The 26583-nt window shown below is 40.2% G+C and overlaps 1 protein-coding gene across 2 annotated transcripts; it reads right to left on the reverse strand.

The window, feature by feature from the left end:
• Positions 1–9737: 9737 nt before the first annotated feature.
• On the reverse strand, positions 9738–25833 carry LOC107843273 (probable UDP-N-acetylglucosamine--peptide N-acetylglucosaminyltransferase SPINDLY). Of its 2 annotated transcripts, none has more exons than XM_016687543.2 (18): positions 25513–25833; positions 21761–22199; positions 18588–18749; positions 18324–18499; positions 18132–18207; positions 17384–17512; positions 16764–16883; positions 16608–16676; positions 16444–16525; positions 15864–15958; positions 15369–15433; positions 13573–13771; positions 13216–13410; positions 12024–12118; positions 11797–11932; positions 11443–11660; positions 10784–10911; positions 9738–10581 (listed from the first exon to the last, which is right to left on the reverse strand). In XM_016687543.2, exons 2-18 carry the CDS (start codon positions 22169–22171, stop codon positions 10142–10144), a joined length of 2796 nt encoding a protein of 931 aa, XP_016543029.1. In that variant the 5' UTR covers positions 22172–22199; positions 25513–25833; the 3' UTR covers positions 9738–10141. The 2 variants fall into 2 exon arrangements, with proteins under 2 accessions (XP_016543029.1, XP_047251858.1); XM_047395902.1 differs by lacking the exon at positions 25513–25833 and adding an exon at positions 24325–24345.
• Between the last annotated feature and the right edge of the window lie 750 nt (positions 25834–26583).

The following is a 26583-nucleotide window of genomic DNA, read 5'->3' on the forward strand; positions in this document are numbered from 1 at the left end:
ATCGAGCTTCCCCAAACAGGTTAGAGACCTACCTAGTGTGGGTCATTGTGTATTTTGGGGCGGTTTGGGTGGTCAAACGGGCTAAACGGTGTGAACGGGCCATTTTTGGGTCAAATCAATGTATTATAGCCGACGGTTTTTTAGGTGGGCCCCGAGTTCCAGGCATGATTTTGGCTAAAAATAGCCTGAGCTATCCCAAAGAGGCTGGAGAGCGGCCTAGTGTGGACCATTAAGTTTCTTTGGGCAGTTTGGTTAGTCAAACAGGCTAAACGATGGGAACGAGCCATTTTTGGGCCAAATCAGTGTGCTATAGCCCAGGATTTTTGGGGTAGGCCCGGGGTCGGGCGTGATTTTTGCCAAAAAATGACCTGGCTGCCCCAAACAAGCTAGGGGGTGGCCTAGTGTAGGCCATTGTATTTTTTTGATTGGTTTGGGTGGTCAAACGGTGTAAACTATGCGACCAGGTCATGTTTTAGCCTAATCGGTGTACTATCACCTACAGTTTTAGGGGTAGTCTCGTCGGTTGGGCGTGATTTTTTTCAAAAATTTACCGGGTTGCCCCAAACAAGATGCGGAGCGGCCTAGTGTGGGACATTGTAGTTTTTTCGGCGGCTTAAGTGGTAAAATGGGATAAACGGGGTGTACGGGCCATTTTTTAGCTAAATCTGTGTGCTATAGCCCACGATTTTTGGAGTGGGCCAAGGGGCCAGGTTTGATTTTTGTAAAAAATTAATCGGGCTACCCCAAACAGGCTGGAGAGCTGCCTAGTGTGGATTATTGTGGTTTTTTGGGCAGTTTGAGTGGTCAAACGGGCTAAACAGCGCGAATAGGTCATTTTTGGGCTAAATTGGTGTGCTATAGCCCATAATTTTTGTGGTAGGCCTGTGGTCGAAGCGTGATTTTGGCCAAAAATCGACCAGGCTGCCTCAAACAGGCTAGGGAGCATCCTAGTATGGGCAATTATGGTTTTTTGAGCAACTTGGGTAGTCAAACGGGCTAAACTGCACGAACGGGCCATTTTTGGGCCAAATCGGTGTGCTACAGCCCACAGTTTTGGGGGTGGGCCCAAGGATCGGGTGTGATTTTGGCTAAAAATTTATCGGGCTGCTCCAAATAGATTGAAGAGTGGCCTAGTGCGAGCCATTATGGTTTTTTGGGTGGTTTGGGTGGTCAAACTGGCAAAAGAGCGCGAACGGGCCATTTTTAGGCCAAAACGATGTACTATAGCACACGATTTTTGGGGTGGGCCCGGGAGCTAGGCGTGATTTTGGCCAAAAATTTATTGGGTTGCCCCAAACAGGCTGGGGAGCGGCCTAGTGTGGGCCATTGTAGTTTTTTGGGTGGTTTGGGTGATCAAACTGGCTAAACAGCATGAACGGGCTATTTTTTAGCCAAATCGGTGTACTATAGCCCACGATTTTTGGGGTGGGCCCGGGAGCCAGGCGTGATTTTGGCCAATAATTAATCGAGCTGCCTCAATCAGGCTGGGGAGAGGCCTAGTGTGGGCTATTATGATATTTTGGGCGGTTTGGGTAGTCAAACGGCGCAAATGGGCCATTTTTTATCCAAATTGGTGTGATATAACCCACGATTTCTGGGGTTAGCCCCAAGGGCGGGCGTGATATTGGCCAAAAATTGACCGGGCTCCACTAAAGAGGTTGAGGAGCGGCCTAGTATGGGCCATTATAGGTTTTTGCGCGGTTTGGGTGGTCAAATGTTCTAAACACCGCTAATGGGGCATTTTTGGGCCAATCGGTATGCCATAGCACACGGTTTTTGAAGTGAGCTTGGGGGCCAAGACCAGGCATAATTTTAGATAAAAATCGATCGAGTTTCCCCAAATAGGCTGAAAAGTGGCCTAGTGTGGGCCATTATGGTATTTTGGGCGGTTTGGGTGGCCAAATGGGCTAAACGGCGCGAACGAACTATTTTGGGGCCAAACGGTATGCTATAGCCCACGATTTTTGGGTGGGCCTGGGGTCGGGGGTGATTTTGGTCAAAAATTGACCGGGTTGCCCCAAACAGGCTGGGGAGCGGCCTAGTGTGGGCCATTATGTTTTTTTGGGCGGTTTAGGTGGTCAAACGGGCTAAACAGCGCGAACGGGCCATTTTTGGGCCAAACAGTGTGCTATAGCCTACGATTTTTGGGGTAGGCCCGGGGACCGAGCGTGAATTTGGCCAAAAATTGACCAAGGTATTCCAAATTGGCTGGGGAACCATTGTGGTTTTTTAGGCAGTTTAGGTGGTCAAACGGGCTAAACGGCGCGATCGTAGGGATGGCAATGGTTCGGTGTTGTGCGGGTACAGTGCGGATTTTTTCTAAACCCGCAATTTTTAAAACTGTACCTCACCGCATCACCTTTATACCCGCCCAACATTCATACCCGCGCATAATCGCACCGCATCGCCCCATGTTTTTATTTTTTCCCTTTTTTTGAAAAATTTGTAACTCGGTTGAAAATCATAATATTTTCAAATCTACAACTAGAAAATAATAACTAATTTCTACTATATCACTTTTCACTAAAAAAATTTCAAAAAGTATAGCATGTACAAGTAATGATCAAATACCATATTTTTATTCAAATGAGTAGAGATGTTAAAAAGCTACTATAAAATTATTTATTTGTAGTATTATGCATGTTGTTTTAAGTATCATAAAATTTAAGAAAAGAACACATATAATTCTAGGTATATTCACGAGAACAATACCAATTTTTAGCTTTTTTTTAATTTAAATCCGAATATACCCGCAACCCGCACCGCACCGCACCACACCATTTAAAAAAAACTTACTTTAACCAGCACCGCACCGCATAACTTAAAATTCGCACTGCACCGCATAGCTTAAAACCCACACCGCACCCGCACCGCCCCATTGTCATCCCTAAACGATCGGCCCATTTTTGGACCAAATCGGTGTGCTATAGCCCACAGTTTTTGGGGTGGGCCCCGGTGTTCGGGTATGATTTTGGTGAAAAATCGACCGGGCTTCCCCAAACAGGCTGGGGAGCGGCCTAGTATAGGCCATTATGATTTTTTAGGCGGATTGGGTGGCCAAACAGGCTAAACAGCGCGAACGAGCCATTTTTGGACCAAATCGATGTGCTATAGCCCACAATTTTTGGGGTAGGCCTAGTGGCCGGGCGTGATTTTTGCCAAAAATCGATCGGGCTACCCAAACAAGTTGGGGAGCGGCCTAGTGTGGGCCATTGTGGTATTTTGAGTGCTTTGGGTGGTCAAGCGGGCTAAACTGTGCGACTGGGCCATTTTTTAGTCAAATCGATATGCTATAGCCCACAGTTTATGGGTGGGCCGGGGGCGGGATTGATTTTGGCTAAGAATTGACCGGGCTTCCCCAAACAAAATGGGGAGCGGCCTAGTATAGGCCATTGTGATTTTTTGGGCAATTTAAGTGGTCAAATGGGCTAAACGATGCAACGGCCAATTTTGGGGCCAAATCAGTGTGCTATAGCCCACGATTTTTGGAGTGGACCTAGGGGCCAAGCTTGACTTTTGCAAAAAATTGATCGGGCTGGCCAAACAGACTGGGAGCGGCCTAGTTGGGCCATTGTGATTTTTTGGGCAGTTTGGGTGGTCAAACGGGCTAAACAGCGCGAACGAGCAATTTTTGGGCCAAATCGGTGTGTTATAGCACATGGTTTTCGGTGTGGGCTCGGGGTCGGGATGATTTTAGCCAAAAATTGAGTGGGCTACTCCAAACAGGATGGGGAGCGGCCTAGTGTGGGTCATTGTGGTTTTTTGGGTGGTTTAGGAAGTCAAAGGGGCTAAACGGCGTGAACAGGTAGTTTTTAGGCAAAATCAGTATGCTATAGCCCACGATTTTTGGAGTAGGCCCAGGGGCCAGGAGTTATTTTTTCTAAAAATTGATCGGGCTGCCCCAAATAGGCTGGGGAGCAGCCTAGTGCAGGTTATTGTGGTTTATTGGGCGGTTTGGGTGAACAAACGGGCTAAACAGTGCGAACGGGCCATTTTTGGGCTAAATCGGTATGCTATAGCCCACAATTTTTAGGGTAGGCTCGAGGGTCGGGCATGATTTTTATCAAAAATTGACCCAGTTGCCCCAAACAAGCTGGGGAGTGACTTAGTGTGGGCCATTATGGTTTTTTTAGCGATTTGGGTAGTCAAATGGGCTAAACTACGGGATTGGGCCATTTTTGGGCCAAATCATTGTGTTATAGCCCATCGTTTTTGGGGTGGGCCAGGGAGCCAGGCATAATTTTGGCCAAAAATCGATCTGGCTACCCCAAACAAGCTGGAGAGAAGCGTAGTGTGGGCCATTGTGAATTTTTGGGCAATTTGGGTGGTTAAACAGGCTAAACTACGCGAACGAGCCATTTTTGGGCCAAATCAGTGTTCTATAGCCCACTGTTTTTGGGGTGGGCCAAGGGGCAGCGTGATATTGGCCAAAAATCGATCGGGCTTCCCCAAACAGGCTGGGGAATGGCCTAGTGTGGGCCATTATGGTTTTTTGGGTGGTTTGGGTGGTTAAACGGGCTAAACAACACGAACGAGCAATTTTTGGGTCAAATCGGTGTGTTATAGCGCACGGTTTTTGGGGTGTGCCTAGGGGTCGGGTAAGATTTTGACTAAAAATTGATCGAACTGTTTCAAACAGGCAGGGAAGCGGCCTAGTGTGGGCTATTATGGTTTTTTGCGTGGTCAAACAGTTTAAACAGTATGAACGGGCTGTTTTGGGGCCAAAAAGGTGTGCTATAGCCTACGTTTTTCGGGGTGGATTCGGGCATCATTTTTTGCAAAAAATGGACCGGGCTGCCCTAAGCAGGCTGAAAATTGGCCTAGTGTGAGCCATTATGGTTTTTTAGGGGGTTTGAGTGGTCAAACGAGCTAAACGGCGAGAACGGGCCATTTTTGGTCCAAATCAGTATACTATAGCCAACGGTTTTTGGGATGGGCCAAGGACCAAGAGTGATTTTGGATAAAAATTGATCGGGATACCCCAAACAGGCTGGGAAGCGGCCTAGTGTGGGCCATTGTAATTTTTTGGGTGGTTTGGGTGGTCAAACGGGCTAAACAGCGTGAACGGGCCATTTTTTGGGCAAAATTAGTGTGCTTATATAGCCCACAATTTTTGGGGTGGGCTCGGGGGCTGAGCGTGATTTTGGCAAAAAATCGATTGGGCTGCCCCAAACAGACTGGGAGTAGCCTAGTGTGGGCCATTGTATTTTTTTGAGCAGTTTGGGTGGTCAAACAGGCTAAACGGCAAGAATGGGCCATATTTTGGCCAAATCAATGTGTTATAGCACACGGTATTTGAAGTGGGACAAGGGGTCGGGCGTGATTTTGGCTAAAAATTGATCGGGCAGCCCCAAACAGGCTGGGGTGCGGCCTAGTGTGGACCATTGTGGATTTTTGGGCGGTTTGGGTGGTCAAACGGGCTAAACGGCGCGAATAGGCCATTTTTGGGCCAAATCGGTGTGCTAGAGCCTAAGATTTTTTGGGTGGGCCTGGGGTCAGGCATGATTTTGGTCGAAAATCAACCCGGCTACCCTAGGCAAGCTGGGGAGCGGCATAGTATGGGCCAATTTGGTATTTTGGGTGGTTTAAGTGGTCAAATAGGAGAAACGGCAGGAACGAGCCATTTTCAAGCCAATTCGGTGTGCTATAACCACGGTTTTCATGGTGGGCCTGGGGTCCGAGCATGATTTTAGCCAAAAATTGACTCAACTGCCCTAACCAAGCTGTGGAGCATCCTAGTGTGGGCCATTATGGTTTTTTGGGCGATTTAGGTGGTCAAACAGGCAAAACGACACACCATTATGGGGCAATTAGGTATGCTATAGCCCACGGTTTTGGGGGTTGATCCAGGGTTCGGGCGTGATTTTGGCCGTAAATTGACTCGTTGCCACAAACAGGCTGGAGATCAGCCTAATGTAGGCCATTGTTGTTTTTTGGGAGGTTTGTGTAGTCAAACGGATGAAACGACGCAAACGGGTCATTTTCGGGCCAATTGAACGTCCAATAGCCCATAATTTTTAGGGTGGGCCCAAGGTTCGGGCATGATTTTAGCCCAAAATTAACCCGGCTGCCCCAGGAAAGCTGAGGAGTGGCCTAGTATGGACCAGTATGGTTTTTTAGGCATTTTAGGTGGTCAAACGGTCGAAACAGCGCGAACGGGCCATTTTTGGCTAATTCGGTGTGTTATAGCCTACAATTTTCGGGGTGGGCTTGGGGTCCGAGCATGATTTTGGTTGAAAATCAACTCGGCTACCCCAAGCAGGCTGGGGAGCGGCCTAGTGTGGGCCATTGTGGTTTTTTGGATAGTTTGGGTGGTCAAACGGGCGAAACGGCGGGAAAGGGTCATTTTCGAGCCAATTCAGTATCCTTTAGCCCACGGTTTTCTAGGTGGGCCCTGGGTCTTGGCGTGATTTTAGCCAAAAATCAACCTAGTTGTCCCAGGCAGGCTGGGAAGCGGCGACCATTATGGTTTTTTGGGTGGTTTGGGTGGTCAAACGGGCCAAACAACGTGAACGGACCATTTTTAGGCCAATTCGGTGTGTTATAGCCCACGATTTTTGGGGTGGGCCTGGGGTCCGAGCATGATTTTGGCCGAGAATCAACCCGGCTGCCCCAGGCAGGCTGGGAAACTGCCTAGTATGGGTCATTATAGTTTTTTGGAAGGTTTGGATGTTCGAACGGGCAAAACAGAGCGAACGGGCCATTTTCAGGCCAATTCGATGTGCTATAACCCATAATTTTTTGGGGTGGACTAGGGATCGAACGTGATTTTGGTCGAAAATTAACCCGATTGCCCCAGGTAAGCTGGGGAGTGGCCTAGTGTGTGCCATTGTGGTTTTTTGTCAGGTTTGGGTGGTCAAACGGGCAAAACGACGCGAACGAGCCATTTTCTGGCCAATCAGTGTGCTATAGCCTATGGTTTTTGGGGTGGGCTCGGGGTCCGGGCGTGATTTTGGCCAAAAATCAACCTGGCTGTCCCAGGCAAGATGGAGAGCGGCCTAGTGTAGGCCATTGTGATTTTTGGGCAGTTTGGATTTTCAAACGGGAGAAACGGCGTGAACGAATTATTTTCGGGTAGATTCAGAATCTATAGCCCATGGTTTTCGAGGTGGGCCCAGGGTTCAGGCATAATTTTTTCAAAAAATTGACCCTGCTGCCCAGGCAGGCTGGGGAATGACCTAGTGTCAGCCATTTTAATTTTTTGGGCAGTTTGGGTGGTCAAATGGGCGAAACGGCATGAACAGGCCTTTTTGGGGCTAATTCAGTGTGCTATAGCCCATGATTTTTGGGGTGGGCCAGGGGTCCAGGCGTGATTTTGGTCGAAAAGAGACTCGACTTCCCCAGGCAGCCTGGGGAGCAGCCTAGTTTAAGCCATTGTGGTTTTTTGGGTGGTCAAACGGGCGAAATGGCGCGAACGGGCAATTTTAGGGCTAATTTGGTGTGCTATAGCCCATAATTTTTTGGGTGGGCCTGGGGTTCAGGTGTGATTTTGGCCGAAAATCGACCCGGTTTCCCCAGGCAGGCTGGGAGCAGCCTAGTTTGGACCATTGTTGTTTTTTGGGCGGTTTGGGTGGCCAAACGAGCAAAACAGCTTGAACAGGCCATTTTTTATCTAAATTGATGTGCTATAGCCCACGGTTTTCAAGGTGGGCCCCAAACCGTGCGTGATTTTGGCCGAAAATCGATTGGGTTACCCCAGGCTGGTTGGGGAGCGCCCTAGTCTGGGATTTTTTTTAGAACTAGCCGATTTGGGTGGTCAAACGGGCGAAACGGTGCGAACGAGCCATTTTTTGGCCAAATCAGTGTGCTATAGCCCACGATTTTCGGAACGGGCCCGAAGGCCGAGCGTGATTTTGGCTGAAAATAGATCGCGCTACCCAGGCAGGCTGGAGAGCAGCCTAGTGTGAGGTTTTTTTAAGAACGTGGTAGTTTGGGTTGTCAAATGGGAGAAATGGCGCGAACAGGTTATTTTCAGGCCAAATCGGTGTGCTATAGCCCACAATTTTTGTGGTGGGATCGGGGGACGAGCGTGTGTTTGGCCAAAAATCTATCGGGCTGCCCTAGGCAGGCTGGGAAACGGCCTAGTGTGGACCTTTGGGTGGGCGGGGCCGTTTATGTGGTCAAACAGGAAAAACGGTGCAAACGGGTCATTTCAGGCTAAATCGGTGTGCTATATCCTACGATTTTCGAGGTGGGCCCAGGGTCCGATCGTGTTTTTCACTGAAAATCGATCGGATTGCCCCAGGCAGACTGGGGAGCGGCCTAGTGTGGGCCTTTGGTGTAGGTGGGGTTGTTTGGGTGGTCAAACGGGCGAAACAACGTTAATTATCAATTAACTCAAACGGGCGATACATATCAAGAAAACTCCACATCCTATTTTTACTCTATCATTAACTCATTCAAGATTTCCTTCCTTAAAATATCTCCCTAATTATCAATAATTAAATCATCTTCCTTTCTGATTTTTTCTCTTCCATTAATGCTTAAATCATCTTCCTTCTTCACTTTTTCTCCTCCATTAATGCATGCAACTTTTTTTTTCCTCTCCCTAAAATCTCTCCCATTTTTTTTAAAAATCTATTGATACATATATAAATTTATTTAGTTATTCATACATGTTTATTCTTGTAATGGTGATTCATATGAATGATAAATATGATATCATTATATGGGTATCATGGTGATTCATACGATAGATACATTTTGTATCATTTTAACGGGTGATACATATGTTATTAATAGGTGATACATATTGTATTATGGTGATTCATATGGTAGATACAATTATTTATTTCAATTATTGGGTGATTCATATGATATTAATGGATGATATATATGGTATTATGGTGATTCATATGGTGGATATAATTATTTATTTCAATTATTGGGTGATTCATATATATGGTATCATGGTGATTCATATGGTAGATACAATTATTTATTTCAATTATTGGGTGATTCATACGATACTAATGGGTGATATATATGTTATTATGGTGATTCATATGGTAGATACAATTATTTATTTCAATTATTGGGTGATTCATATGTTATTAATGTAATGTAATGGTGTAGTCAGTGTAAGAAACAAAAGTAATAATATTTTTTAAAAAAAGACTAAAAGCAGAATTGAAACATAATTAAAATTATATCTAAAAAAACAGACTAAAATTAAAAACCAAAAAAGAGAAAAAAGAAAAAAAAAAAGCATATCTTTCATAATTAAAGACGGAAAAAGAGAAACATAATTAAAACACCTAAATTAAATCTAAAAAAGAAAAAGAAATTAGATGTCCTTCCTTAAATAAAAGAATACAATGAATAAAAGAGAATCTATTATTTTCTTAAATAAATATCTTGTTAATTTCAAATGTATCACTTTTTTATATGTATCACCATATAACAAATGTATCACCATTTTAAAAAATCGAGATAAAATATAATCAACAAAATAATCAAGATTTTATGTAATATCAACTTAAAAGATTCAGGATTTATGTAAGTTACCCTGTTTTTAAAAAGGCACATAACATTTAACATCACATAGAATATGATTCTTAATAAAAGAAATATTCATGTATTGTTGAAATCATAAAATTTATTACATTAATTATTTTGAGGCCTCAAAATTTTGAGAGACTAAAGTAAACGTTTTACTAGCCTTACCCGTGAGTCAACCTTGTTCCAAATTTCCAATGTCCAATCCCTTTGGAAGATAACATTCTTGAAAGAGTTGATTAGAGAAAAGAGGAAGACAAATATCATTCCATTAGAAAAGAGGATCCGAATCTGCTATACTTGTTACAACGAAAAATTCCAACCAGTAACAACTTGAGCAAGAGATAACTCTATCTAATACAACCCACATCCTAATACACTACAATTCTATTTTTGGAACAAATAATAATTTCACTAGCCCTTCCAACATTCTTCTCAGCAAAAAGAATTATGCCTGCACACTCTGCAATTGCAGCTATTAACCATGTCAGCCGTTCAATTTAGCGCAATAGGACCCCATAAATAATATGATACAAGGGGCTTGATCGCATTTCAGAAGCTATTGGAGACGACTTCTTGAAGCTTGGCTTCTATTACCAATCATTCCCCACTTCTTAACGGACAGACTCGCCAAGCAAACAACTTAGCTCAGCTTACCATGATTACTATCTTGATTCAACTGCACCCCATTTTCTTCACCAATGGAAGAGTTGTATGCCAAGGTTGGTATTGTAGTGAATCCATTCTCTTTAATTGATCCGTCTTCAGAAGCAGAAACGATGGTTCGTTCTGATGAATTCACAGGCGACTCTTCTGGAACCACACACTCTATTTGTGTCTGCTGCTGCTGTAATAATTCCATACGCCTCAAAGATGGCACATCTCCATCACAGTACCTGTGCCACATGCTCCTATATGTTGACTCAATATTTCGGGTGAACTTTGCCCCGTCACAAAGTGGTGATTTTGACATCAGTTCTCGAAGACTCATTCTCAAGTTTGATAGAGACGTAACATCTGAAGCCAACTGTATAGCCGACTCAACATACTCATCTTCATTCCTCGCCACAAGGTTTTGTAACCCTAAAATGCAAAATTGCCCACCAATTGTACAATGTGTGAGAACAAACTTATGATTTCCCCCCTTGAATTTATTTCTCAGGGTCAACCTTTTTTTCTGAGATTTTTCATCCCATTTATGGAAACTATACTTTCATCAATTGGCAAATGTAAGCACGAGTTCATAAGATGCAGAGATATAAAGATCAATCGAGAACATACTTACCAACTGTCTTAAGAAGACTCACACCAACATTGTGAGCATGTACGGAACCTCCCATAGTGACACAAGGAACTCCCATGTATAGCGATTCACATGTTGTAGTTGTTCCAGCATACGGAAAAGTATCCAAGCTACAAAAGGAGGTCTAATTAGTTTCTCAAGGAACAGAGATCTCTCAAATACAAAATGGTCCTGCAGCTTCCATGACAAGATATGTTGTGACTTACTTTTGACAGTTGTTGCAAATTTGTTTGTTTGTAGTTTATAACAAAAAGAAACAGTTGACTTCAGTGAAGAAAGGGATCATGAGCTTTAATTTAAAATATCATTGCAATGATCACTTAAACTAGCATGACATTGAGAAACATAGAAAGTTGAACAATTTAAAGAAGCAAATTGATAAATCACAACCTATGAGCAAGATGAGAAGAGCATATGCATGGTAAGGGTGCCCAATCACCTTAAAACTATATTCTAGGAAGAAAGAAGAGATGGAGATAGTAATAGCATTGCATTCTTTGGTATCTTCAAAGTGAAGCTTGATACCCCATAAAAATTTGGAAATGGAACTAAGAAAACAGCTTTGTGCAAAATTTACAAATAAAATCAAAAGCTTACACAGATTGCTGAATATAAGAAGGCCACATGAGCAACGGCGTTACCTAATGTCCATGAGGGAGTATGCTTGCATATGATCGTGATTTAGAAGGATTAATGGCAAAAGATCAACTCTCTGTGGCTCCAATCCCAACTGCTCGAGAATAGAAAGAAATCTCTGCCTCACACTATCGCAACAGAACGGCTTGCACTTAACAATTAGCCGAGAATGTGGAACTGCACATAGAATTCTTGCCCAAACTTGTAGAACTTTAGGGGTTATCTGTATTGAAAACAAGTCAGCAAGAATACAAGGAGAAAGAACCACATAGTGCTGTCAATGAATACAGTTAAACTTTAAAAAGCACGAAACAATCCCATCACATGCTTCTCAATGACACTAGGTTCCTGATTAATACCTTGGCAAGATTGTTAAAGCTACCAAATGTAACGAAGCCATTGGATAAAGCAGGTGCTGGACACACTGGCCCAGCTTCAGGAGAAGGTGTGTAACAAAGAAAGCTATTTGGCAATCGAACTAACTCTTCCACATGTCTGCCAATACAATTGAAAAGATTAGCCACAAGATAGTCATGAGATCCAACTTGATAAGGTCAAATATGAAAAAAACCTTTTTCCCACTTACTTCTGTTTTGTGTTAGGAGGGTCAGCCATAGCATCAGTGATTCTATAATCAATAGTGGGCAAACCAGTTGTGTTGGGGTATCCAATCCAAGTCACCTAGCAGGAGAAACATATAGAATCATGAGGTGGCGCAATAACAGCTAAGAAGTTCTGCCATAGCAGGGAGATTAGTTAAGACTTCATTTATAGCAGGGAAACTTGATATTAGAAGCATAAGCATCAACAACAACAACAACAAACCCAATGTATTCCCACAAAGTGGGGTCTAGGGAGGGTAAGATGTACGCAGTCAATACCACTACATCCGAAGAAGTAGAGATGTTGTTTCCGATAGACCCCCGGCTCAAGTATTAGAAGCATAAGCATGTTTCAGAGAAATATGGAGTGGGAATTTTCTTGTGACGTCCAACAAGAGTGGTTGAATTAAGCATAAAACCAAGATGACACAGTAGAATGAACCAACAAACTTCGGCATTTCAGGAAAGTTACACCATTGATTCAGATGTCTTTATGAACTAATTAACTTACCAATTTCAAATGAAAATTTTGAGTTGACAAGCAATTGTGGACAGCCGTTTTATAACAATTCCAACCACCCTTGTGATTCTCCTAGTAACAACGTTATCCATGTATCTTAGAACAAAATATCATATGATCAAAGAATGTAAAGTACGTATTGAGCATGAGCCCTCATGCTCGATAAGATCCACAATTTGAATCATATGAAACTACTAGGCTAGCATCGTTCAAAATCACTCCAACATAATTCAGAATGAGATTGAATTCATACACACTCATGATTCTGAATTTCTTGATGACACCAATCTCCGAACCTTAATAGAAATATGAACTTGGTAATAGCAACACATGCTACACATCTATCTCTATTGGTTCTCTTGGAAGCATAAAAGTCTAGAAAGATGGAGGGTCAGCCTGCAATCTCAATAGAGATAGATATTCCCTTGGGATTATTAATACGCCTGATAAAGGAAAAAGAACAGAAGAACCACCAACTTCCAGTTTCTAATTTTATGCGAGTTCGGTTAACCATTCCCCGGAAAAAATATATCCAAAAAAAAAAAATGAAGGCAAGATCTTTCCCTTAAAATCTCGTGTGATGCAGTTGGGCCTCAGTCAGACAAGCAATACCAAAATTGGAAACAACCACGTTTAGGACATAATATAAAGATTACCTGTACCGGCGCGGGTCGGCAAGCCATGGTTCCCAGTTTATTATTAGCAGTGTGGCCTGTAAGTTCAACCATGATATCAACTTTATCTTCTCTGATCATGCTGGATACCTTTTTCTCATCAATCCCGTAGATATCCCTCCAGACACCACCCTTTTTCAAGACTTTGTCCCTAAACCTGTTTGTTTTTGCATCTGCCTGCAATCTCAAACAAAGAACAATATAAGAGCATGACTTGGTAATTTTGCCCAACGAATGTCTTAATGATACAATCTAAACAGCAAACTAAGAGCTGTCATAAAACAAAGACAAATGAGGGATCCGCGACTAAAATGAGGGATCAGTGACTGAAATGAATACCTTTACAACAGCTGAATAAACCACCACCTTGTATTTTGCGTAGTCATGATTGGCAAGTGGTGCTTCGATGAAGTATGAAACAGAGTGAGTAAAATAATCAGGCGAGACATATCCAATCACAAGTGGCCTTTCTGGGACCTTTGAGTTGTCCCATGAAGTGAACTGTGGATATAATTTCATAAAACGTCGACCCCAGTCTCTGCATTCATGCAACTTACAGTCAGCATACGCAACAACAGATCCAGAAACAGAATCATCCAAACCAAATACACAGCCAACTATAGGTACATGTATATTACTAATCGTAATGACATAGGCTACCTGAAACTATTTTTCAACATCTTTAATGAGGCTATAGATGGGATATTGGGGAAGTCCTATTCATCCTAGCAGCAAGTGAGGAAAGGGAAAAATACATGAATATAACATTGTCATGGTTAGGGGTACAGGATACATCAAGTAGTAGAAAAACTATTTAAAAAAAAAAAACTTCTTGTCTGCAATCTTCTAAATTTTGTAACAGTTGGTACAAAGGCCAAACACGTGATGGAAGAAACTTGTTATCTCATTTCACTAGAAAGTTATAGTAGGTCATGGGTTAATGCTAACATTACCAGAGCTAATGAGAAACTTAATGGAAGGTGAGCTTTATTGTGCAACTTGGAGAATTCAACCTAAACATGTTAAGATCACCGAGCCTGCTCCAGTTGCAGCTTTTTCCTCTATTACAATCACCTATTTGCCAGGTAGACGGGAAGATATCTACTAGGTCATCAGTGAGGTTATTTTGTGTCACCATTCAAACAAAAGTTGTCAAACCCCACAGAGCTTAATTCAAGTGACAAAGGTTGAGGGACTTGTATCTTAGGTCACAGGTCCGAGCCCTGTGTCATGCGAACTAAGCCTGGTATTTAGGTAGAGAAAGGTAGAAGGGAGACCCATTATCCCAAGTTTCAAAAGCTGTGGTTGGTGCTAAGGGTTGGCTCAGACAAATTTCTTGGTCATAAAAAAGGGGGGGCCCGTTCATTTTTATCATTAAAGCTATTCCTACCTATACTAGAATTATATCTTATTGACATTTGACCTAGTGAGCGAAATGGAGAGTCTGTATAACATATTACTAGAGTTCTATTGTTAGCACTGGCTTGCCCACTAGACAGATAAGGAAGAGGATGCTGTTCGAAGGACTTACAGAAAATTAAAAAGATGAGATTTCTGTGGTTTAACTCTCTCCTGCCTAATGAAACTTCTCATTGATCTCGTCAAAATGGATCAAACAGAGGTTTCATGGGCACAAGTGTGGTACATAGTATCACAAAGGAGGAAGTTGATGCCTGCGAAGCATAGTCTAGCAGACTTAAGTTAAGGTTCCCATGTCCATCTTAGGCACCACATCGTAAATATCCCACGTCAACATCAAGATTATACAGCAAGCATGATTGACTACATATATTTTTTTTATGACTATGATTGACCACATATATACGATTCTTTTGAATGCACAATAGGAAACTCACGTCAGTCATGTCCTTAAAATACAGTTGTTATTAGTATTATGATACTGGCATGTTCTTTGATAAAAATCTCATATGGCTATTGTTATTAGTACTATGTCTACCGGCAATCGACTGTGCAAAGAAGACTTTTCAAAGTCTTTCCTTACTCTTTCAGCCTGCACAGCATACTTTCTTTATCCTAATTCCGCATTTGTTAGTTTCCCTTTTCTCCCATGCTTGGGTAGCATTTGCAGCATGATATATTATGCAATAGATCCCACAAGAAAGAAGTAAATAAACCTGTGAGCCTCATACAACTTGTCATCATTTCCTTCATTAATGTAGTTCATGGCAAGTAACCGGTTCTGCAGAACACAAAAATAAAGATACATGACACACGGTATAGCAAATCCAAAACTTCTAAATGAAGACTCAAATAACTGCCATCTCATTTTGTTCAAGTAAAATGTTCCCCTCTCATGCGCATAATAAGTTGAGAGATTATCATGACATTGTCTCACTTTCAAATATACTGCATTCCAAACTTCTCATTTTTGTCTCAAGGGAAGTGAAATAAAACAGTTCATCCTATATGACAATTATTTTCTTTAATTTTAATTAAAAAAGAAATAGGATAAATAGCCAATGCTAGCTAAACATCCATCACAAGTAAAATCTAACAATCGAATTCATCTATAGTTACAATTATTCAGAAGACAAGTATTGACATCAAAAGAACGGTCTTGCAGAAAAAGTCAAGAATCAGGATACAACCAAAATCATAAGAGAATATACCTGGCCAGCATTTCGGGAATCGGGATCTATCTTGAGGCACTGCTCATATGCTTCAATGGCCAGAGAGATATTACCTGCATCCCTGTAAAGGACTCCTGTACAATTCCCAACAAAGATTTGATTATCCCATTAACCAAAGGAGTAATAACTAGACAGATTCTACTGAACAGGAAGCATGAGTCTTCAAGGATACTTCGACAACTGTGAGAAAACATAAACAACCTAAAGATGGCTCTAACAAATTGGAAGAACTTACGAATAAAATTGGATGGCTAAATGAGAAATTTGTGGATGGTAACATCAGAAAAGCGGAAACAGAAAATTCAATACAGGGACAAGGAAGCAGTTACATTATAAATCTCTGAATTAATGTTCTAGAGAAAGTAGCTCCATAACAACCTACAGCACAACTTAGATAGTTAATTTTCTTCTTTTTTCTCTTCCTACTTTTTCTCGAGGGACTAAGCGGAGCAAACAATATACAGAAAACTGGGATGAGAAAGGGATAAACATGAGTTGCATAGAGAAACAAGAACAGACCCTAAGTTTACACACATAAAAGCGAGCTGGAAATAAGGACCTAGATTATTATATGCCTCTGCATATGTTGGGTTTGCAATGATAGCTTTCTCAATCATGCTAGCAGCAGCATCCATTTTACCCTGCGAGAAATCAAAAAAGATGCTACTCACAACAGAACAAATACTGCTACAAAGACACTAGTAGATATCAATCGATGTTCACCTGAACTGTGTAAACTACTCCGAGATTGTTCAATGACTGAGAAAAATTTGGTTTGATTGACAAAGCCATCTGTGGAACATGCAATCGCAAATTGAATAAAACATAGATCTCCTTCGGTCAACCCAAATTAAAAAAAATTACGTGCAAGATAATTGCCTGGTAACATTCCACTGCTTTATCAAGATTGTCCCTATCCTTGTATATCACTCCCAAATTGTTGCATGCTTCAGCACAATGAGGATTAAAGTGGAAAGCAAGTTCATAAAACACAACAGCCTGCACTCGAAAATAAATCATCAACACCTTCACAAAGGAAGCAACAAGAATAAATGTCTCATCCAGGAGAAGAAATGAATAACAAGAGTGGAACGAGGGGAAAAATAGAGTAGATGTTGGAAAGGTACAGAAAACTAAACATTTGAGGAGATATACTCTCTCTGTCCCATTTTTGTGGCCTTGTTTGACTGGGCATAGAGTTTAAGAGACTTTTGAAACTTTTGGTATTAAACAAGCCATAGACATTTGTGGCTATAAATCATCTCATTAATGGGAAAATGTGCATTTTGAAGTTAAATGATCTCTAAATATAAAAGTGGTAATTCTATTTGGGACGGACTAAGAAGAGAAAGAGCGCTACATAAATTGGGACAGAGGGATCGGAATAGTAAGGTATGAACCTCAGCCATTGCAGGCTGCAGAAATAAGTGTAATCCCTGAAAAAATGTGGCTATGTTGTCATTTTAGAGATAAACGTTTGGCCTAGAGCACAAAATTACCATGTCAAATTTCAGCATTTCACCATAGGCAACACCCAGATTATACATTGCATCAGCATAGTGCCAGTTATAGCAAAGAGCTTTCTTGTAATATGCCACACCTTGGTTGATGTCTCCTTCCAATTTAACCTGAATAGAAGAACAAAGAATTCATAAGCATGATACGATTTTGGCAGTTCTAGAAGAAGTGACCTAAGAAACCACAAAAGCTTTACAACAACAACATGCCCAGCGGAACCCCCATAGTGAGGTCTGTGGAAAACCAGAAAAGCTCTAACTTGCTTTATTATAATGAAGAAGGTAAAGGTTCTAATAGAACTGCTAATAAAAGATAAGAACAAGTATGTGTATTCATATTTGTTCCCTTGACAACATGATAAATGCTTATATGAACCCAAGGTAACCTCCCTTTTTTTCTTATGGGTTGGAGGCAGGGAGTTGTCAACTGCTAAATTCTTCAGCTGCTTAATTAAAATTTCAGTCTTCATAGCAAACAGTATCTTCTCATGTTCAACAAGAAGCAAAAGAAAGCTGTGTGAGCTATAAGGCAGAAAGTGAATGCAAAATGACTTTAAGCAAGCCTGTGGTTACCATGCTCTTCACTATGAAATTGCAATATGGACTGTCAAATTAACAATATAGGAAGCCGATATAGCGATAGTGATAATTGCTAAATTAGTATAAAGTCTTACTCTGAAGAATTGACTGGCATTTTATGAAGTTAAGAACTATTCACAAACTAATTTACCTTTGTGCCTAAATCAGTCAGCGCAATTGCCATGTTATTCTTGGCAATCTCAAAATTTGGGGACACAGCTAAACACCTAAATAAGCATAACAAGCAATAATAGCAATCAGATGGAGACTGCAAAATCATGTATAGCCACCTGACACAAAGATTAACTTCAATCAAATAAACTGAATTTAACATTCTAGCAACCTCTCATAGCAAGCAATTGCAGACTCCAAATCCCCACGATTTTTGTATATAACGCCCATATTGCAATAAGCTTCAGCATACATGGGCCGCTCCAGTGCAGCCTTCTCATAGCAATTAAGGGCCATGTCGTATTGCATCATTTCTGAATATACAACGCCGAGGTTATAATAAGCAGGCTGCAAATACAACAGAAAATGTTTAAGCTTGGGCTTTCGTGATAAAAACATGGCAACAAAAGTCAAAAAGGTCACTGGAAACAATCACCGCATAATGTGAATCAATTTTGATAGCTTCATAGTATTTTTGGATTCCCTCCTGAGTGTTGCCAGCAAGCTTCAGGCTGGTTCCAATATCAGTCAATACAATTGCAAGGCATTCCGCTGCTGGTTTATATGAGGGGTCAGCTTTAAGTGCTTTCTCATAGGACTGCATTGATTTAAATACAACATAAAGATTAGCTGAAAATTATAAATGAAGCAAAAGAGAGATCCTGATTAGTGATAAGCTTCTGCTTCAAATTCAACACAAAAATTAAGTGAACTATAAATACAACAATAATACCCAATGTAATCCCATAGGTGGGGTTTGGGGAGGGTTGAGTGTATGCAAGCCTTACCCCTACCTCGTGGAGGAAGAGACCGTTCCCGAAAGACCCTCGGCCCAAGTAACACATATCAAAGCCAGTAGAAAAGGAAAATACAGAATCAAAGAGGACTTAATAAACCATAAGGAAAGCATTACATAGCATTCGATGAAATAAATGAAAAAAGAAATAGCTTTGAACAGTGATAACTTCATCACACAAAAATCAAAAGGAAAGCAATCATCAGAATAATTTAAAGCAACTCGTGTGAAAGGCACACATTCTGCAATAAATTAATGAAGCTAGATCATTTGTTTAATCAGAAGTCCATCAAGACGTAACCGTGATCACTTCCAAAATCTTTTAGTTTGCAATAACCTTGTCAAAATGACGCCCCCAGGACTCAGCTCACTTGGCAACGGTTGAGGGATTTGAGAGGCTCCAGAGGGATTTCTCAGTATTACAAGAATAATGATCTTGCTAAAGTGATCATATAACAGGTCAATTACAACCTCTAGAGCAAACTTTGTCTAGCTCTTCCGTCAAGGCAGACTACAAAATCCAACCGCATTATCACCTGAAGAATGAAAATGCAATACTCATTGGTGCATTTCTATCTTATTTTTATGAAATTGCATTGGTGCATTTCTATTTAGTAGGCCTTTAAGCCTCCATTCTACCAAAACAGAAGTCCATTTCTGTATTCAACTAGTTCTACTTAGCTTTTAACTTGATATTTATCAGCCTAGCTCATCCGAAATCGGAAATCTTTAAACTGGATATAACCAACATTTCAACTCATTAGTTGCTAGAAAGGTAAACAATCCTATACTCTTGTTTCCACTTTTAGTATAATATGATTTCTGGTTTCAAAAACTGACCAAGCATCGACTCCTCCGACAAGCATATTACTAAAGTTCTAAATGTCTGAACTAGTTACTTCGAAGATTCATATAGGTCTCTTGTGCCAAAAGAGAAGTGGAAGTGAAAAAAATTCTTTTTGAAGTTGTATATTTGCAATGCTTATGGCCAAACACCACTTTGGGAATAAAGTGAAAAAAAATTCCGGAAAAAGATAAAAAATTCTTGTGGCCAAACGGGGACTAAGAACCTTCACTGATCATGTTTCTCCCTTTAAGTTCAAATTGGTCTAAAATATCAAGAAAATTGGACTAGAATTGCTTAGCCACAACATTCAGAAGCACAATGACTGCATTTATACTCTACATTATATACCCTTTTTATGAGCATTGTATCCGGATCAGCTTGCATGCACCTAGTAACTCTGCCAACCAAGGCTTAGATAAACAGGAAGAGATCACCTAATGTTATTGCCTTAGCTCGAATTTAAACCTAACATCTCATGGTTCTCCTCCTACTTCATAGACCACTAGGTTACACCCTTGTGTGGCTCTACATCTTGTCCCAACTTGAACCTCATATATGAGTACTACTCCTTGTCTCATTCTTTAACCCATAATGTCGGCATGTGAGCCCTTTCCTGACGGTAGGTCTACCATTTTCAAAACTTCAAATTCAAAACTATGTGACTCGGTCTCTTTTTAGAATGTAGTAAATTTCATTAATACTGGTATTGAGTAGGTAGCATAATCACAAAAGCGCAACATTAGTTGCATATAAGAATGTGGCTCGATAAGTATATAATAAGAGGTTAATAACTAAATTTAAGTTCACGTAAATTGGTGTTCCATGGGAGGTGCATAGATTTCAATTTTGGGGTGTGCTTAAATTGTAAGAATTAAAAAAGAGGACAACATGGACGTAACTTAGAGGTATATAGGGTTTCACCAGGACAAGCTCTAAAGGTAAGCGGTTTCACCTGGACAACCTCAAAAAGTAAGCTTTTTGACCTGAACAGACATAAAAGGTGCATGTCTCACCCACGATAATCTCAGAAGAAAAGGCATAATCCTTATCAACAGATGCTATCTTTGTCATTAGACCAATGAGACAGTAAATCACCTATTTTTGCACTGCCTAGTCACTGCTGCTGTTTGGCACTTCTTCTCAATGTTTAGTCTCAAATGGGCCATGCCTTTCTCCACCAAAGATGTTTTTGAAAGTCAGATTTTATAGGGAGTTGATAAAACCATCAAAAGGATCTGGAATATGATCACAGCAACCATCTCTGGTGTATTTGGAAAGAAAGAAACAACAGGTGCTTTGATGGGAAATCAACTCTTACTAGCTTTCTAAAAGGCGTTTGTTTACTTAGTCTTTTTAGTTGGCATTTTCACTCCCATGTAAACAGTGTTGATAAATTATTTGGATTTTGTTAGCTCCTTGACTCTTATTTAGCAGTCACTAAGGTAGCATAGGTTCTTTGACTGTTTCAATAGGTTTTTTGCACATCCTTCTAGACTCTGAAGCTTGTTTAGAAGCTCTTCATTGCTCTTTGTAATTTCGTATCTGCTTGATGCCTTTCTAGCAAAATTTGTTTACTTTACCCAAAAATAGTAGGTATATAGGGTTTTCGCATAAAGAAAGAAGGGAAATTCCCAGATTCACATATAAGAGCCTCATGCATATGTAATGCATAGAAGCTGTAAGCTCTTCAAACCTTCTACAGAACTACTTTAAACTCAATAAAAATTTTGCAACTCCAAATTGAATCACTCGCTGGAAACTTTAAATAAGTAATATAAACTGACATTATCAGACTGCAGTTTGTTTCAGTCACGCCTATCAAAACAACAAATGATGAGTTATCAACACCAGAAGCTCCGCTATATCCAATGACATATCCAATGAGATCATCATTATTGTTGAATACCACTAAATGTAATCAGATGACTATAGTGGAATACCAGTAAAAATAACTTCATGCACATACCTCAGCAGCCTCGACCAGGCGACCCTCATCTTTGTACAAAATTCCGCAATGGGTGAGGGCACATGCATTTTGTGAGTCCACTTTGATAGCTTCAGAAAAACTTTCAAAAGCAAGTCGCCCCATGTTTTGCATCTGCAGGCAAATACCTTTGCCAATCAGAGACTCAATACTCTCACTATCCTTCTGCAATACACTCTCATAGATAGCAAGTGCATCAACAAACTTGTTCCTAGAGCGAAGAATATTTGCATAAGTGATGGCATCCTTCTCTTCAAAAATCTTCTTTACATGACTTATTCTACCAGGGGAATCTTTGGAACCAGAAGAAGATTGCCCTCCATTCAGAAAACCATTGCTACCAAGTGAGTCACTTTCTTTTCCATTCTCGACATCTTTTTCCGTCAACGCCATCTACCTAAACCTGCAGAATCACCTGAACCTGTCGAACAAAAATAGCTTGTTTTAATAAACAACCAGGGAAAAAGTAACATGAAAAGGTTGTGTTGAGCTGTAAGAATCCCCAAGTGAGGTTTAACATCTAGTTCACATTGACTCCCTCACAACATCTGGCGATACATAAAAATTAGAACAATTTGAGCACAAGTAAGTGTTCATGGTGACTATTGAATTAAACATCGATAAAGTACAATTTCTTGATATTCTAGACAAACATGTATCAATAACAAACAGAATAAAATGGATAAAACTTGAAGTAAAACTAAAAGATGCATAAAGCAAAGACTTCATTCAACATTCAAATGTACACAAAGACTTCCACCACTGTAAATTTTGCTACTTCTACTATCCTAACTAGCTTACCCTAAACAACAACATCACACCCAATATAATCACAAGTGGAGGTCTGGGGAGGGTGACATGTACCAGACCTTACCCCTACCTTTTGCAGGGGTAGAGAGAGGTTGTTTCCAATAGACCCTCGGCTTAAAAGGGAACAAGATTACCCTAACTTAACAATAGCATACCCAAAGTAATCCCGCAAGTGGGGGTCTGGCAAAGGCAAGATGTACACAGACCTTACACCTACCTTTGTGGGGTAAAGAGAGTTTGTTTCCATAGACCCTCGGCTTAAAAGGGAACTAGCTTACCCTAAAAACAACATCATAACCAATATAATTCCACAACTAGAGTCTGGGGAGGGTAAGATGTACACAGACCTTACCCTTACCTTTGTGGGGTATAGAGGTTATCCTCCGCTTAAAAAGGAACTATCTTAGTAGGGGTTTAGGGAGGGTGACATATACACTGACCTTACCACTACCTTTGCAGGAGTAGAGAGAGGTTGTTTCCAATAGACCCTCGGCTTAAATAGCAACTAGCTTACCCTAACTTAACAACAAAATACCCAGTGAGGGTCTGAGGAAGGTAAGATGTATGCAAACCTCACACCTACCTTTGTAGGGTAGAGGTTGTATTCATAGACCCTCGGCTTAAAAAGGAACTAGCTTTACCCTAACTTAACAACATACCTAATGTAATGGGACCTAGGTAGGATAAGATGTATACATACCTTACGCTTACTTTTGTGGGGTAGAGAAATATTGTTTTCAATAGACTCTCATCTTAAAAGGGAACTAACTTGCCCTAACTTAAAATATAATACCACACGTGCAGGTTTGAGGAAGGTAAGACGTACACACAGACCTTACGGTTTCCGATAGACCCTCTGCTAAAAATGAAACTAGTTTACCCTTAATTTAACAATAAAGCACGTACTTATATCCAACAAAAATACAGTTTACCAAAAGCCCTCAAATCTTGGCAAAACCCTATATCAGTTAAACCCCTTTTTTAAAAAAAATTGGGCGGGGGGTTACAATATGGAGAGTTAAACACTCACCAACAAGGTGAGGATTTAGGTAACCAACCAAACTGAGCTACTAAGATTCCCCGTATCAGTTAAACCCTTTTTTTTAATTAGGAGTTGGGAAAGAGGAAACAAGAAGGGAATTACAATGTGGGAAATCGAACCCTCACCATCAAGGTGGGAGTTCAGGTAATCCACCAACTGAGCTACTAAAATTCCCCGTATCAGTTAAACCCCTTTTTAAGAAAAACTAGGGGTTCGGAAAGGAAGAATATGGAGGGGATTACAATGTGGGGGAATCGAACCTTCACCAACAAGGTGTAGGTTATTTCTGATAACCAACCAACCAACTGAGCTACTAAGATTCCTTGTATCAGTTAACCCCTAAAAGCTAAACCACAATTTTCCTTTTACAAAAACTAAACATAACCCTCTACACAAAAAAACATAAAATGATCATGATTTAACCAAAGAAATCTCCACAAAATTAGGGCAAAAGGCTTCAACCAACAATGTGGGGAATCAAACCCTCACCAACAAGGTGGGAGTTCCAGGTAACCAACCAACTGAGCTACTATGAGCTACTAAGATTCCCCGTATCAGTTAAACCCCTAAATGCTAAAACACAATTCATCTTTGACAAAAGCTAAATATGACCCTCTACACAAAAACATAAAATGATCATGATTTAAACAAATAAAACTCCACAAAAGGAGGGAAAAATGCTTAAACCCCTCACCTATTCAATCACTTTCACAACTTCATTTCTTTCACCATACTCCCACGTAGCAAAAAGTCTTGCCAAACCCCCATATCAGTTAAATCCCTTCTTTTAAAATGGGGAAAATGTGGAGGGAATTACAATGTGAGGAATCGGACACTCACCAACCATCCAACTGAGCTACTAAGATTCTATGTATTAGTTAAACCCCTAAATGCTAAACCACAAATCTTTTACAAAAACTAAGCATGACCCACTACACAAAAACATAAAATGATCATAATTAAACCAAATAAAACTCAACCAAATTACGGCAAAATGCTTAAAACCCTCACCTATGCAATCACTTTCACAACTTCATTTCTTTCACCATACTCCCACACAACAAAAACCCTCAAGTCTTGCCAAACCCCCATATAAGTTAAACCCCTTTTGTCTAAAAATGTGGAGGATTACAATGTGGAGAATCGAACACTCCCCAATAAAGCGGGAGTACAGATAACCAACAAACTGAGCTACTATAATCCCCCGTATCAGTTAAATTCCTAAATGCTAAACCACAATTCATCTTTTACATACCCTAAACATGACCCACTACGCAAAAACATAAAATGATCATGATTAAACCAAATAAAACTCCACAAAATTAGGGAAAAAAGATTCAGCCAACAATGTGGGGAATCGAACCTCCACCAACAAGGTGAAATAGATAACCAACCAACTGAGCTACTAAGTTTCCCCGTATCAGTTAAACCCCTAAAAGGTAAACCACAATTATTCCCTCCACAAAGACATAAAATGATCATAATCAAACCAAATAAAACTCAGGTAAATTAGGGCAAAATGCTTCAAACCCTCACCTATTCAATCACTTTCACAACTTCATTTCTTTCACCATATTCACACACGGCAAAAACCCTCAAGTCTTGCCAAACCCCCAATCAGTTAAACTCCCTTTTATTAAAAATAGGGGAAATGTGGACGGAATTACAATGTGGGGATCGAACACTGGGGATTGAACACTCACCAATAAGGTGGGCGTTCAGGTAACCAACCAACTGAGCTACTACAATTCCTCGTATTAGTTAAACCACAATTCTTCTTTCACAAAAACTAAACATGACCCACTACACAAAAACATAAAATGATCACAATTAAACCAAATAAAACTCAACAAAATTAGGGCATAATGATTAAAAACCTCACCTATTCAATCACTTTCACAGCTTTGATACTTTCACCATACTCCACACATCAATACACAGTGTGTGTGTGTGTATATAGAGGGGGTGGGGCGTACCAAGTGGGGGGTGGGGTATAAGGGGGTGGGGGGTGGGGGGTAGGAGGGCCTGTTTCCGACACTGAGGTTTTTGATTGTCTGCCAAAGTACCGGAGCCCCTGGGTGTACGTTCGTTTGCTATATTGGCCAAATTTATACGCACGGATTCTTTATTAATTACCCTTACTTCTTCATTTATTTACTATATTGCCACTGTTGGAGACATTTGCTTTCAGCCCCCAAATGGCATTGAAAACTACTTATGATTTTAGTTACTTATTTAAAAAAGAAAAAAAAAAGTTTAAAATTTATATGAAAGAGAAAAATTATCTACTTTATATTAAAAATATTTTAAAATTTTGAATTAAATAATTAAAATGAAGCTAACGTCTTATTAAGCAGAATTGATCGTTAGTTATATATGAAGATTTTATGTCATTCAACATTGTTACATTAAAAATAATAAACATATAAAAATAAAAATAAAAAATTCTAATTTTGACTCTTGTAAAAAAAATTATTTTCGGCGATTAATTTTATTGAGTCAATCTTGTCACAGTGTGAGAATTGATGATTTTTGTGATATTTCCTTTTCTGCCCCCTTGTGATTTATTTAAAATCATTTAATCCACACAATTTTGTTAACTTGTGTTTTGATACTACACTTTGTGGTGTATAGTTAATTACCTATTCTCTAGGTTTTGAACTGGTGATTTTTTTCTTTGTAAATTCGGTGTAGATGACGTAGTTTGAGAACACTTAAGATAACATGATTTAGCCGATTAGATACGGACACTATAAATATTAAACACAAATATATAAACAAAAATAATGATCAGATGAAATGCACCTTAAGGAAAACAATCACACTAAGTTGCCAAGTTTTTTTTGATACTACACTTTATAATATATGAGATAATTGCCTTTTCTCTAGGTCTTGGACTGATGATTTTTTTTCTTTAAAAACACGATTTAGGTGACGCTGTTCAAAAACATCT

Source organism: Capsicum annuum, chromosome 9 (assembly GCF_002878395.1).
Source record: "Capsicum annuum cultivar UCD-10X-F1 chromosome 9, UCD10Xv1.1, whole genome shotgun sequence".
NCBI classification, from domain to species: Eukaryota; Viridiplantae; Streptophyta; class Magnoliopsida; order Solanales; family Solanaceae; genus Capsicum; species Capsicum annuum.

Coding starts and splice junctions, on each gene's coding strand:
- LOC107843273 (XM_016687543.2), bottom strand. CDS start 22,171: ATGGCGTTGACGGAAAAAGATGTCGAGAATGGAAAAGAAAGTGACTCA. Junction 12,119..13,215: donor GCCGACCCGCGCCGGTACAG/GTAATCTTTATA, acceptor TTCTCCTGCTAG/GTGACTTGGATTGGATACCC. Junction 11,661..11,796: donor GCTTTAACAATCTTGCCAAG/GTATTAATCAGG, acceptor TTTTCAATACAG/ATAACCCCTAAAGTTCTACA.